The sequence below is a fragment of the Equus quagga genome, unplaced genomic scaffold (genome assembly GCF_021613505.1).
Source record: "Equus quagga isolate Etosha38 unplaced genomic scaffold, UCLA_HA_Equagga_1.0 270_RagTag, whole genome shotgun sequence".
Taxonomy (NCBI): domain Eukaryota; kingdom Metazoa; phylum Chordata; class Mammalia; order Perissodactyla; family Equidae; genus Equus; species Equus quagga.
Genome location: NW_025799872.1, coordinates 1,367,245 through 1,379,336, shown reverse-complemented (window position 1 = coordinate 1,379,336; position 12,092 = coordinate 1,367,245). Strand labels below are relative to the sequence as shown.

Sequence of the window (12,092 nt, the reverse complement as noted above, 5' to 3'; positions counted from 1 at the left end):
CAATGGACCCACCACAAACTAGTGGACTGAAGGCCTCAAAGCAGCCAACTCCATTCTTTTCTTTCCTTTTTTTTTCTTGAGGAAGTTAGCCCTGAGCTAACATCTGCCGCCAATCCTCCTCTTTTTGCTGAGGAAGACTGGCCCTGAGCTCACATCCGTGCCCATCTTCCTCCATTTTATAGGTGGGATGCCTACCACAGCGTGGCTTGCCAAGCGGTGCCATGTCTGCACCCGGGATCCGAACTGGTGAACCCCAGGCTGCTGAAGCGGAACGTGAGCACTTAACCCCTGCACCACTGGGCAGGCCCCCAACTCCATTATTTTCTTAAACCATGACCCTTTTTATCCTTTGGTTTGTTGGTCTGTTTCAAGACACGGTTTCTCTACAATGGACCACAATACTTCTTATGTGATTTAGTTTAAGTTGCCATCTTCTTGTCAACTTTGTCTGCTTTTCCATCTCATGTGTTCTGAAGGTGTCGATGATGATGTGGTAATAACAATGGCGTCACTTCCATTATAGAGGGGGTGTACTTGTAAATTAGGCACCATCCCCATTTACCTTTGAGGAAACTCACTCAGAGAAGCTAACAAGCTTCATGAAGGCACAGCAGGTAGAACTGAACACAGATGATGAGTCAGAGCAGGGCCACCATGGCCCACAATACACAAACCGTGTCAAGAAACTCAGAGGTATCACAAGCAACACCTCCTTAAGTGTGGACGACGTCTTTAGGCCCTCCTTTCCACTGGCTGTAGTCAGGAAGGAGTGCACCCTCTCACTGTTAATAAACCTCCCTGCTGCCCCACTTTCTTCCCTAGCTTCCTTACCTTTGGCTCCTTACCACTGTCTGTCCACATGGAGTTCTGACTACATCCAGTTTAAGCCCCTCTGGAAAGTCTTGAGGAGGTCGGCCTGTCTCATGAGGCACTCCCAACCTGTCCCTGCATGTGGCATGTTAGGCACAGAGGGTCTCCAGCAAGCCCCCAACTCCAACACTGGAGATCTGACAACCTATCTGCCCAGAGAAATCTGATCAGGAGTGAGGAGAGAAGCTCTGATCCATCACAACAAAGAATGCTGACTCCAGAACCCAAAACTGCCTGTATATCCTCTTCAAGGAGCCTAACCCTTGAAGAGGATCCACTTCCCTAACCACCTCCACCTCACCCGACTTCAGATAGGAGCCCTTCTCTGTACTTATTTCTCCAAGATAACTTCTCAGGCAGAACAATAAGAATTGGCTTACTTTCCTCTCTATGACTGACTCATTCCTTAAAGGTTGGGATTACATCTTATTCTTTTTGTACAACCCAACACTTAGGACAATTACTTGCATGCAGAAGTCACAAAATGTCTGTTTAGGTATTCATTAAAGAAATTAATATGTTAAGGGCATATAATAGTTGAGTTTGGTAAAGCCAATCTAAAATGAATAACTGGTTTATTTTACCCTGAGACAAGCTGTCAACACTGCCAGGAAAGGCATAGGTAAATACTTTCTCCTCTTGTTGTTCTTATCTTTTGGTCAAGAAATGTTCTAGGGAACAGAGAAATACCTGAGCATCTGAGTGTGCTTCAAATTGCGCCGTCCCACTGGCCGCCTGGTCAAAGGTGCACATGAGGCGGATGTCCTCTTCATGCAGTTCGTGGCCCTCTACAACAATGGTCCCTATTGGAGAAGCAACTGCCACTGTTAATGAGTCAGTCCCTCCTCCTCCTGAAGCCACCCAGCTACTAGGATATCGTACCACTGCAGAGTCTTCAAGAGATCATGTCCTCCTGACTCATGTCATCGTTGCAGTCACGGATGTGACAAACTTTCTTTAGACTGCACTGTGCTGCCTCAAGCACAGTTAAATCACCACCAATGTCGACGGTTGCATATAAACTCCCAGGTCCAAACATGCACCAGGAGGTGATGAATCTACCTTATACCCAGAGCAGCACAACGTAATGAAGAAAGCAGTCTGTAGAGTCAAAGTGGACTTAGGCCCACCACTCACTGGTTGTAGGATCATAGTGTTCTATGATCTGCAGAGCAGGGTGCAGTGAGGGTGCAATGAGGTGGACAGTGTGAAGGTCTGAGCATCAAGCCTATACACGGCAGGCACCTGAGGATGGCAATCCCCATCTTCAGGGAAGCCTGCTGTGGTCACCCACAATGATCTTGATCTTTGAGCACTGGGCTGCCATCTTCACTTTATGTCACCATGTTCTGAAAACTATTTCATTTTCCATCAGTATAGAACAGTTCATTCAGAATCTACACTTGAGAAACTAGGCTTTTGGTTGCAAATAAGGTTTATTACAGGAATTTTTTATATTTTGGCTATCTGGCGAACTTAGATTTGTGACTTGAAGGTTGATCAGACTTTAATTTAACATATCAAGTTAAATTAGTAACGAATCAACTTTTAGTTGTTAGCCTCTTATGTTTTACAAATATCATATAAAAATTGGGAGAATCTTAGGGACACTGCCCCCAATTTCTATAACTGCTCATCTGATTTCTGAGTCTTTAAATCTCTTCTCATGACACCTCTGTGCTTATGATTTTCAACTTCAGATGGAGTCCTAACAAACACCTTCTGCCCTAGGATAGCTGAAGGACGCCAGGCAGCCATAGTAAGACCACGTGAGACTCTAATCATGGCAGAGCTGAGAACTCCTGGGCACCCTGGAAGGCTCTCTAAAGGAGAGGAGGGAGGCGGCTGAGTCCCATTTCCTAACTCCTCATATTATCATCCTATGTTTCCTTTAGAGCACTTATCAAAACCATGATTATTTCCATAAATCTTCAAAGTCTGCCAGCACCACGAGGGGAAGGACAATGTTTGTCTTATTCAATTCTATGGCCCCAGTGCCAGCTAAACGGAAGCACTTTAAAAAATATTTGCTTAATGAATGTATCCAGTCTTGCCCAATTAAGAGACCAAAATGTGGCTTCTAGGTATTTTAGAGAAACTGTGATAAGTTCTGACCCAGTTCCCCTTTGCAAGAAGCTCCAAAGCTCAATGCGAAATCCTTTCTCTAAAAATACTTTAATCTTTTCTTTTGAATATTTTCCAATCTTTATTCTGACACCTCCCAAAGTCGTCACCACCTTTTTTCTCCACAAGCCACATCTGATAACAGTGACATCTATGCCACCGGCTGGTAATGAAGCCCTAGAGGGTTCTGCTCTTTCTTATTTGGGTAGATTTTCTAGGCCCACATTAGCATTTGTAGAATTCAGTGGTAACCTAAAGTCCACTCATCCTATTCAGTTATTTCTATCTAGAAATTTAGCCAAAGGGAATCAATTCCATAAAATATTTACATGTAAAAATATGCACTTCAATATTATTCATAATATTAAAAGAATGGAAACAACTTAAAGCACCAGCAATAAAAGACGGGTTAAAAACATTATCAGGTATCCATATGAAGGGCAATTATGCAGTTACTGAAATAGCATTTTAAAGCCTAATAACAGAGAAACATTTATAATGTAAAGTGAAAACACAAAATAAAAAGGTGAATAAAAACAAATATAACATAAAATGTAAAAATATGAGTGAAAAACATGAAATTTAAAATTACAGTGTGATCTCCATTTGTAAGGTTGCAATTATGACTATCTATGTAACTAGAAGGAAATAAATCAGAATTTTAATAGTGTCTCAGCACTAACATATTAAACAGCTGAGAGCAGGCACTCAATCTACATTAAGGCTTAAAGGTCATTTTTGTTGTCTTCTTTAATTTTTTGTAAATTATCAGAATTCTTATTAAACATTTTTATGACCAGAAAAAAAAAGTTTTCATTTAAGAAAAGGCTGTGACAGTAAAAGTCAAACAGGAGCCTAACTATGAGACACCTGTCAGGCTGAGGCCACAAAGGGCAACACCCACCTCTCTGCTGGAATTGCTCTAGCTCCTCACTGCTCAGCTGCTTGATGGCTGTCATTACCACCTTGAAGGCTCCCTTCAGACGCTTCCCCAGAACCATGTGATCCGGTTCTGCTCTTAGTCGAATGCCATACTTGCTTTTATCCGTAGACAATGTAACTTTTCGAACATTCAGTTCCTATAGTTGGTGGACAAGATGAAACAAAACTGAGGGAAATAAAAACATATGTCCACAAAAACATGCACACAAACGTTCATAGCAACATTATTCACAAAAAGTGGAAACAACCCAAAAGTCCATCAACTGTGAATGGATAAATAAAATGTGGCTTATCCAAACAATGGACTATTATTTAGTAATATAAAGGAATGAAGCGCTGATGCATGCTGTATCATGAACGACCCTTGGAGCTAAGTGAGAGAAGTCAGATACAAAAGGCCACATACTGTATGATTCCATTTATATGAAATGTCCAGAGTAGGCACATCCAGAGACAGAAAACAGATTTATGGTTGCCAGGGGATGCTCGGATCTTGAAGGGAAACGGTATGTAAAAACTAATGGATACTGGGTTTGTTCTTGGGGTGATGAGAATGTTAGAAAATTGTGGTGACAGTTACACAACTCTATAAATAATACCAAAAATCATTGAATTGTATGGTATGAAAAAACCTTTCTTTTTTCAGAAAGGACTGGTTGTCCAAATCAATCAAGATAGCTGAGCATAACTCAACTACAGAGGACTCTAGAATTAGAAATATGAGCTTCACCTCTCAGGGGTAACCATAGCTCAAGCAACTTCAGAGCACCACAAGGTTAACCATCACTTAACGAGAAGAATCAGCTAACCATAACATTTCATGCCTCCATCATGCTAGTTAAGGGTTATAATGCAGCAGGAAATGGTGACATCATAGTAGGAAATATTAAAATGAGATATCACGGAACTGTAGTGATAAAGCAAATTGTATGGAAATGTCTAGTTTTGCCATTAAACTTAACCGTATTATTTGATCTCATTATAGTGATTAAGATATTCTATTTAAAGATATTCCATTTTTATGATTAAGATATTCTATTTAAATATATTCCATTTTTATCCATATCTGCAAGCATTAATTACAGAATTTATAATCTAACTCTTTAGTTTCTAATATTTATCTGGAATTCTCAAGCAATTCAAAATCAAACATAGAAATTAATATTTTCTACAATAACAGATTTAATATTACCTGTGAAAGGAATAAAAATGAAATGAAAAGTATATTTGTTTTTAAAATATTATGGAATAAAGCTTTTTGAGAGGATAACTGACACTATAGTTTAAACTTTTGAGCCCCAAACTCAACTTCTAGGAATCTATTCAATGTCCATACACTGACATACGCACAAAGGTACAGATGCACCTTTTGTTTGTAATCAGAAACATAAATTTCCAATAATAGGAGAGCAATTAAATACATTATGATGCAGCCAGAAAGTGAACACCATACAGCTGTTAAAAAGAATACAGTAATCTCCATGTTCTGACATGGGATTCCCTTTAAGAAACACTACAGGGGCCGGCCCGGTAGCATAGTGGTTAAGTTCATGTGCTCTGCTTCAGCAGCCCAGGGCTCACGGGTTTAGATCCCAGGCACAGACCTACACACTGCTCATCAAGCCATGCTGTGGTGGCATCACATATACAAAATAGGGGAAGACTGGCACAGATGTTAGCTCAGGGCCAATCGTCCTCACCAAAGGAAAAAACAAAAGAAACACTATAAAGTGAAAAAAGAACATTAAAAAGTACATATATATATACACGATCCTCTCTGTGCACAAACAAAGCCAATGGCATGTGCATGTGTGTGTCTGAATGCATAAATGTGTGTATACGTGTGTAAAATGCTAGGAACAACCCTGGCAGGAGATATCCTAGTGAACACCCCAGGAGGGATGACACTGCAGGGTGTGGCTGGGGTGGGAAGGGACTCACCTGGGACTCCAGGCTAGTGCGAGTGCCTGCCTACGACCAACGTAAGCTCACTTGTTACTTGTAACTGAAGGAACAAACTTCTTTTGTTAAATAATCAAAAAGTACTTTGGAGAAGAGAAGTGGATGCAGGTAATAAATGATCCAACTAAGTAAAGCAATTCATTGATCTTGAAATCATTTTTAAAGAATTACAACTACATTGTAAAAATTTATGATGATTCTAAGCAAAGAGTAAAATTTCATGGATGGTTAAATTTATGTATATACTGACATACAAAAGAAAAAAGATAAATTATTCACTTAAAGTGTAGTTCACTGAGGAGTACTAATCAAAGTAATCTTCTGCAGGAAAGACGTCTGTCTGGACTAAACAGACAAATCAGCTGTCTCACCTCAATGATATACTTCTCCAAGGACTTGATATCATTAAGAGCCTCCGGATCTTGATGGATGACCACAATTTCCTTCAAAGGGTACTAGGAGGAAAGGGAAGGGAAAGTTCACTCAGCAGCCAGTCCTCTAAACTGCAGAAAAATGGGAGATTGTATGTTTTATCTGAATCTCAGGCTTCAGACTAATCAAGCTCAACTACTACTCTTACTGCAGAAAAAACAATTTATGCCATTGCTGGAAGCTCTCTATATTAATACAATAAAACATAATTATCTAGGTCTGTGCAATGTAAAATACAAATAAAATCTCAAACCTTTATTGGAATAGTTTTACGGTCTCGAATCACTCGCCCAAGTTCAATCACGGACTGCATTCTAGACACTGCACTCTCGGTCTTCTTGTCAATCAGTTCCTCTCTGAATGGTAGAGATAGGGATGTGAAAGAGATTAGATTTAAAAGTAGAAAAATCCCAAACAACAGGCATGCTTAAGTGAGGAAGACGGTCAGGCTAGAGATGTGACGGTGTGGCTAGTCCTCCCGGTGAGGCACCTGGGGAAGGACAGTGTGTGCCAGCCTTGGGAAGCACACAGTGAGAAGCAGGCAGCAAACCTGAGTCTGCTGCTTAGTGCCCAGTAGCTCCCCGAGGCAACCCCAACAGGCCTGCCCCCGCCCCACCTGCCACAGCACAACACGGGGTTCCATATTGAGCATCCCTCCCACCCATTCTGTAGCCTGAGGAGCAGCTCAGATGGGAGGCAGGGCGTGGAGGAAATGGAGCAGAGAGCTGGGGCCCCCATGAGCACGTCTCTGGCAACTCCCCTTTCCATGGCTTGGGCGAAGGCTTACGTGTATTTAATTCTTACCGAACATGGGGCAGCATGAGGTAGTGGATGCTGAGTGTGTCCTTGTCCTGGACAGAAACAGGGTCAATCAGCATCTTTAGATTCTGGTACATCATTTCAGTAAGAAAAGGTGTGTAGGGGGCCTGTATGAGGACAGAGGACACCACGTCATGCATGTGCAGCCATCATGAACTGAGTTCAATCAGAGTAAAAAACAGCAAGTAAAGATCTTAGAGAATGACACAGGAGTACGCATAGAGTAGGCATGAGGTTCCTAACCCTGCCCTGTGACGAGAAATGACCTCACTTGAACCTGTTAAGACAGACACCTGTGAGGCACAGCAGGGCTATAGCCAGAGGATCCAAATATCCTGGAGGACATCCATAATAAAAGCAGAAGCCCCTGACCATGTGCCGGCTAAGTCAGTACGAAGAAGACAGAATGTCTGTCCCTGACCCTCAGAAACCTCATCTGTACACTGGAGGAACACCACCTGCTTCACAGGACAGAGGTGAATGAGGTCAGACGTGAGGCACCAGGCACAGGACCTGGTACAAAGCAGGTTCTCACTCCATGTATGTTCAGGAAATAAATATAGGCTTATAATTATAACATTACACCGGAGTAGCAGAAATAGGATACAAAGAATTAAAACTGGAATTTTCACTTGTATATCATTAATATTTAAATTGGTAGAAACATGTTTTAAGTAAAATATTATCTGTGATATATTTATTTGGCTAGACATTAGTTCAAGAACTTCCCTGTTACTCACAGACAATTACAGGAAGCCACATTAAGATGAGGTATATTATTCAAAGGGAACTGTGGCAATTCAGTCTAGATGCAAGGACCTTGACCTGAAATGTACCGCCAGTGGTAAAAAGGAAGAATCTAGCTTTTGAAGCTAATGTTTTTTAGCCCTTGCTTGACATATATAAGCTAACAATATTTCTGAAAAGGAACTAGAGATTTAAGTTGTTTTAAAACTTTTATTTCGGTATCTGGTGGAACAAAAACAGAAGAGATACAGACTGAGGACGCTGCAGCAACCGGGCACCACAGCAGCCAACAGGGCTGGAGTTTGAGAACAGGGCCAAGCATCTTACCATAAGTCTGCACAGAGAAAGCAAAACACTAAACAACGTCTCCAGGGCCAGAACACAATCCTCCATCCCATTTTCACCCTAGTGAGTGAAAAAAAAACACACATTAAACTGTTAGAACTGAGTAAGATTATTTAAAAAAAGGCAAGCCACAGAGAGCACACAGTGCACAGACAAGACAGACAGAGCTAGGACAAGTGACCACAACTACCAGTGGTCTGGGATCAATGCAGGAGGCCAGGATGGGGTCCCCCTTACTCTCTCCCATCTCTGAGGCCGTGCTGATGAAGAGTGGCTCTGTAACGGTGAGGTAAAGACAGACCGGAGGACCTGAAGGCTGAGCATGGGATTCGCATGCAACAGACAGAAACAGGTGCTAATAGAAAAATTCAAAGTACTTTTAGGTTAAGATTTCTTATTTTTAAAAAAAGTCTATACTGTGTATTTAAAAAGTAATTACACTAATTTATTACAGGGGAAACATAAAGATAATAAAAGAAGAAAACCCAACCATAATTAAATGACCCAGAGATAACTACTGTAAACATTTTAGGGTATATCTCTTAGATGTATGTGTATATACACACATACATGTAAATGTGTGTATAATATATTTTCACAAAAATGAAATTACTGTTTTGTTATGCTTTTATCATTAACACATCTGAAGGTAGGCCAATGGGCACAGGAGCCTCCATCACTCTCTCACTCCCTGTCTTGTACCATTTTGTTTACGCCTGGCTTAAGCCCTGAGGCGGGACCCATGCTTTACTCGTCCTAAGTCCCCAAGAGGCTTAAGGAAGAGTTCTCTCAATAAATAACTGACCCTCTAGAGGGAGGTGCCTCTCTCAAGATTGTAGCCGTACCTGCCAACATTTGCAAAATATCTGTGTGAATTTATTATGGATTTTGAGAGTCTACTCAGCTTAGTCTTATATGGACCTGAGGCCTTCCCTCCAATGTAACACGTTCATAACTGTGTTTTGAAAATACACAAGATGACTTTTAGATCCTAGGTCTCCATCCATCTAATATGCAACATAAAAGAAAAAGATAGCTTCCAAAGCTGAGAGCATTGGAAAATGCTCCTTTTCCTGTTGGCTGTGCTCATTTCTCCTCGACTCTCACAGGTACTGCACTTTTGGCCCTTCCCAAGAGCAGCCTGCGCTTACCTTTAATCTTCTGCGGTTCATTCTGACATACCAGTTGGTCAGAACATCCACAAACTTGACCAGGCGAGGCACCACAGTATAGAGCCTGTAAGCTAAAGTAAGACAATCAATCAGCAGCAAGCACACACCAAGCACCTGAAGGCATGGGGGAGGCTGGATACAAGAAAACAAGACCTCCTGCCATCCAAGGGCCACCACGCTTCTTAAGGAGACAAGAGGAAGCAAAGGGAAGCAGTCCTGAGGGCTCACTGCCCGAGGCTGTACCACACAGCCATCAAGGTGTCTTGGGGCACACAGACCACCCTGTGAGCCACACGCAAACTCCCATCATCAGTGAGAAAAGCAGAAACCCCACATGGTGGCTGAGAGGCTGCGGCTGCCCACCACCCAACTTCATGAGGCACCGTGTACCTGAGCCATGCAGAGTGGCAGCACCACAAAAGCCTGACCTCCTCCCACTGTGCTACCCTGTACCTCAACTAAGAAAGATATGACAAAAGCTCTAAGTAGATGCCAGGAGGCACAGCCTAGGCCAGTGCTTCTTTGCCCACCAGAGCACCTCCGCCCTTCAGGGGACATCGGCAATGTACGGAGAGACAATCTGGTTGTCACAAGTGGTGAGGTGGGTGCTCCTGGCATCTGGCTGGTGGACCCCAGGGATGTTGCTCAATATCCTACAATGCACAGTCCAGCCCTGACCACAGAGGACGAGCTGGCCCAAACTGCCAGTACACTGCCACTGAGAAACTCGGGCACGAGCTCTGAATAAAGCAGAACTGGCTTCCTGAAGGTTAAAACAGCCAAGGGAAGAAAGCTAGAGGAGGCAGGGGAAGGAGGGAAAAACCTTGAGGAACTGGAAGGATTAGAAGGCTGCCCTGAGGCAGCAGGCAGGGAAGGGCACCCAGCCAGTCTTAGTTGAGGCACAGGCCTCCCCTTTAACTGATACTCTCTGTAGCACAAAAACAAACACGAAAAACAAGGAGAGTAAGACCAAAAATTATAAACACAATTTATATTAATGAATGTTAATTCATTTTATATTAGTGAATGTTAATTTATATTAATGTTAATGTTAATGAGGCTCCTGGTCTAAGCCAACATGGTGAAAAGTTGCACGGGCAGAGTAGCTCTCAGTTCACAAGGACCAGGCTGAGGTGCTGGTGGGCCAAGACCCAGGCCTGTCCTTCGGGTCACATATTTCTGGACGGGCAGTTTCTGTGATTGGAGGCCTATTCTGTAAAGAAAGAGGCCTAAGTTATTTCTAGGGGTCACTACACTCTTCACAGTCTAGGAAACCAGAGTTCCCTGTGTTGAGGTTTCAGTTCTTAGAGAGTAAACGAAGTCCACATACAACGAGCAGACAATACACAGGAGCAGCCAGCAGCAGCTACTGCTGAGATCACTAATAGTAACTGCAGACTCTTCAAGGATTGAAGAGCCACCTATCGAGTCCTCGGACTCCATGTTGATGGGGGAGCTGAGGGGACGAAGCTGACAGGTGGGGCGGAAACTACATTGAGCAGTCTGTGTCTGGAGCCCATCTCATCGGCTCCAGGCACAATGCCTGGTCCTCACCCCTCAGCTGGTGTGCACAACTGCTGCCTAACCTCTAGTTCCCAAGCAGACAGGGCAGAACAGGCCCCGGCGAGGGTGTACGCTCTCAGGAGGTCACGGCAGCTGTGCCTAAAGATGGCAGGGGCCCAGGGCAACCATCCCCAGCACCACTTCCCACCCATTCATATCACTCAGGAGGAAAAGTGGACATGGCTGACAGATGTCCTGGGGAGCACGGCGGGCTCCCAGCACAGGAGTCCAGCCTCGCACACTCATTTCCATCTTCACTTATATCAATCTGTCCAACAGCCTGACAGTCATATGATCCTTACTGTGCATATTTAACAGGGTGGACAGAGCCCTTCAGGATGACTGATAAATGTGCAAAATTTCCTGGACTAACCGTCCGACTGTGCCAAGTGCAGAAGCAGCAGCTACTCCAGGAAGAGCGCTGCACTGGCTGAGGAGCGGCAGGCCTGCTCCACCACGGGCTGCTCTGGCGGCTCGAGTCCACAGGAGTGCTGCACCTGCACAACAGCACCACAGGGCGCGGGGAGGCGGCTCAGCCTCACCAGGGTGGCACCAGGAGGCTGACTCTTCTCCTCTGCCACCGACCTTATCAGACCTATCTCGAGTATCCTAGTCAATAGTTTCTGGTATTTCTCACCTTAACTTATGGCTGTTCCATCTCCAACCTCAAGGAAATCAACATAACCTACTTTTCCAAGCTCTAACACCAAATTTGTTGTTGTTTGGTAATAGAAATATGGGGAAATGCCTACTTCATTATTACTTTCCTGTATTTCCTAAGTTTTCTAGACTGAACAGGGACTGCTTATTTAATAAAGTAGATCTAAAAATAAATAAAAAGGTATTAATAACAAGTAGTACTTATTCAGTTGCTATTAACTGCCAGCTGCTTTATGGACATGAGCCTTATAATAACTCCACCAGGCACTTTTCAGGGAAAGAAACTGAGGCTCCTAGACTTTAGGTAATGCCTCTCCCATGGAACAAGTGGTAGAGTGGGTTTTGAAGCCACAGCCATCCAGGACCAAGGCATGTGGTATCTGTGGAGGGGTGAGGCCACTGGACATTCTCCCAAGACAATTCCCCACGCCTTGGAACAGCACATTTCTACAACTA

At 43.3% G+C, this 12,092-nt stretch overlaps 1 protein-coding gene across 1 annotated transcript in view; it reads right to left on the bottom strand.

The window, feature by feature from the left end:
* The window catches only part of LOC124233905 (isoleucine--tRNA ligase, cytoplasmic-like), a 77,606-nt gene that overhangs the window by 24,449 nt on the left and 41,065 nt on the right, over positions 1-12,092 (bottom strand). The window contains exons 21-27 of the mRNA XM_046651193.1: positions 9,393-9,484; positions 8,224-8,301; positions 7,135-7,256; positions 6,584-6,686; positions 6,270-6,353; positions 3,899-4,073; positions 1,561-1,673 (exon numbers count right to left, since the gene is read on the bottom strand). Of these exons, the coding sequence (XP_046507149.1) occupies positions 1,561-1,673; positions 3,899-4,073; positions 6,270-6,353; positions 6,584-6,686; positions 7,135-7,256; positions 8,224-8,301; positions 9,393-9,484 (767 nt within the window). The remainder of the gene's footprint in view (positions 1-1,560; positions 1,674-3,898; positions 4,074-6,269; positions 6,354-6,583; positions 6,687-7,134; positions 7,257-8,223; positions 8,302-9,392; positions 9,485-12,092) is intronic.